The sequence below is a fragment of the Triticum aestivum genome, chromosome 2A (genome assembly GCF_018294505.1).
Source record: "Triticum aestivum cultivar Chinese Spring chromosome 2A, IWGSC CS RefSeq v2.1, whole genome shotgun sequence".
Lineage (NCBI taxonomy): Eukaryota > Viridiplantae > Streptophyta > Magnoliopsida > Poales > Poaceae > Triticum > Triticum aestivum.
In genome coordinates, this window is record NC_057797.1 from 391836023 (window position 1) to 391838569 (window position 2547).

At 50.0% G+C, this 2547-nt stretch overlaps 1 protein-coding gene across 1 annotated transcript; it reads left to right on the forward strand.

The window, feature by feature from the left end:
- The first annotated feature begins 214 nt into the window (after positions 1-214).
- LOC123185299 (WW domain-binding protein 11) lies at positions 215-1191 on the forward strand. Its single transcript, XM_044597218.1, has one exon. The coding sequence runs from the start codon at positions 255-257 to the stop codon at positions 945-947; it is 693 nt and encodes a 230-aa protein (XP_044453153.1). The 5' UTR covers positions 215-254; the 3' UTR covers positions 948-1191.
- The last annotated feature ends 1356 nt before the right edge of the window (positions 1192-2547 follow it).

Below are 2547 nucleotides of genomic sequence, written 5' to 3' on the forward strand. Positions count from 1 at the left end.
TAACCGTGCCCAACGTTTTTCAAACCTGGCATATATCTAGCGCTACGCCTATATTTGGCTTTTATTTTGTTCTAAAAATATCTGCCTTTGGTGCTAGTTCAGCGTGCGTTCCCCCATACATTTAGGCTCTCCATCTCACTAAATTTAGGGTCTTGTCTAGTCAAATCCTTTCTTGATATATACCCGCAACAGTTCTTCATCCTTTCTTGCAAATTTAGTCCATATTTTGCCAGGTTTTTGGAATCCTCAATTCCATGAGGGAAGTCACGATGAGATCTCTCTGCTACGTGACTTTCCTGCTCATCTTGTCCATCAGCAAGGTGCAACTCTCTACATCCGTACGCCTCTTGGCCGAAAGTCCACATGGCCAGCCAGGTGCACCGGCGCCGCTCCCTCCCGGCGACCTGCCGGGAAACATCCCGGCTAATGTCCCCGCGAGCATGTCAGACAACATTTCGGGGAACCTCCCTGCTAGCCTGCCAGAGAACATGCCGGTAAACCTCCCTGCCAACGTGCCACCGGGGGTGCTTGCCAACGTGCCACCGGGGATGCTAGCCAGTGTACCACCGGAGATGCTGGCCAACCTCTCCACCACCATGACGCCGGCGATGCTGTCCAAGATCCCGCCGGAGGCGCTGGCCAGCATCCCGCCAGACAAGCTGCCACCAAACGTGACGCCAGATATGTTGGTCACCCTCGCGGCGATGAAGCAGCAGGAGCAGCAGCAGCCAGGGCAGCCTGCTGCTGGGGCATCCCAGGGCAACGCAGCGGCGGGCTTGCCGCAGATCCCCAAGATGCCCGACTTATCGGGGCTGACGAACCTCTCGTTCCCGCCGATGCCTTCGGCGTCCCTGCCGAAGATGCCGCAAAACCTCTCGCTCTTCGGGTTCGACGTGAAGATCCCAAAGTTCATCAACAAGATGGTAAAGGAGAACACAGATTCCTGAAGAAAGCAAGCTTCTTTGTTGATGGTGCATGCACGAGCACGACATGGTTTGATCCCAAGGCCAAGCTTGCCCTGAGGAGACTTCTCAATGTTGCTGCCATGAGTTGTATCTGTATTTTTTGATGAAAGAGTTGCTTGCATATTGCCAAATTCGTACGTTACGACGGGAGCAAGGTGATTAGAAGATGTAAAAATAGGAATAAATCGATATTGTATTCGTCTCAGAAATCCTTTGCATGCGATTTTTATTTCAGATAACTGCACACACTATGTGTTAGTGTGTTACATCTACGGGGAAAGGATTATTGAATTCGGTGAGCGGCCTCTCGCGATAGTCATGGCGAATAGGCGGCTCTAGTGCCCTCGTCCCCATGGCCGTCTCCGGCGCCTCAGCGGCCGGCGGGCGGTCCGCGGCACCCTCTCCCTTCTTCGTGCCACCATCATCGTGGAGACCGCGTCGCCCCCCTTCTGCTGGGCCAATGTGGCTGAGGCTGAGAAAGAGGATGCCAACGAGCCTAGCGAGGAGCCCTCGGAGCTGTCGCCGGTGCAGACCCTAGGGGACTTCCTCGTGGCAGCTCGGTCAATCCTTGGCTGGAGGCAATCCTCCTCTTTTAAAAGAAAAAAAAAGCTCGGTCAATCCGGCGGCGAAAGGGTGTGCGTGGTCAGACCGGAGCGCGCGAGATGCATGCTTCTCTCGCTTCAAGCATTTTCCGATCGCTACACCACACACACTCTCTATGCCTGCATATATTCATTCCTATAAACACACTCACACTTTATTTCTATGAGCATCTTAAGATTAACAAAGTCATTATAGACGCCTTATTATTGATAGAAACGTCTTCTCTCACTCAACGCACACCGTCGAAAAGTCTGGAATAAATCCAGAAAAATACGAGCACCGGAATTTAAACCCTGATGGGTTAGGGATATCACTGTCCTCCTAACCATCCAATTACAGGTTGGTTCTCGATTTCTACAGTACTTGACCGGCCGAGTACCGTAAGCAAATTTTTACCGCTATTTTGCATCATTATTTTATGAGTTTTTTCTTCTTCTTTTTTCACTTTGTTTCTTTTCTTCACGAATACACAAATCGCATATCATTCCATTGATAAAAAGAGTAGAAAAGCAGGCTACAAGGCAACGTGTGTCGTGTACACAAAGTTGACGGGACACATGTTAGGAAGCAGAAGAGTAGAGGTGCTCAGCTCGACACACTGTATGAACACACTAAGTAGGGATGATGGCCGCCAATCCTTTTTGCCCCAGCCCTGGCCCAGGACCATGCATCGTCCTTGATGGATTGAAGGAGCTCCCAACAGGACGACTGAGTGTTCACTAATGTAGAATCAGGCTTTGGTCTCGGTTTGTAAGGACTTTTAGTGCCGGTTCAAAGGGGTGCCTCCTTTAATGTCGGTTCATCACGAACCAAGATCAAAGGCCCACCACGTGGCACGAGCCCGTGCCGGGTGGCTGGGAACCGGGACTAAAAGGTTTAAGGGTTTATAGGTTTATGATTTATTTTTCCTTTTAGTTTTGTGTTTTTTATTTAATTCTTTTTCATTTCAAACATATTTTACGCTACTACATAATGTACA

Excerpts from the sequence above, each read along its gene's own strand:
- LOC123185299 (XM_044597218.1), top strand. The coding sequence starts at position 255 with ATGAGGGAAGTCACGATGAGATCTCTCTGCTACGTGACTTTCCTGCTC.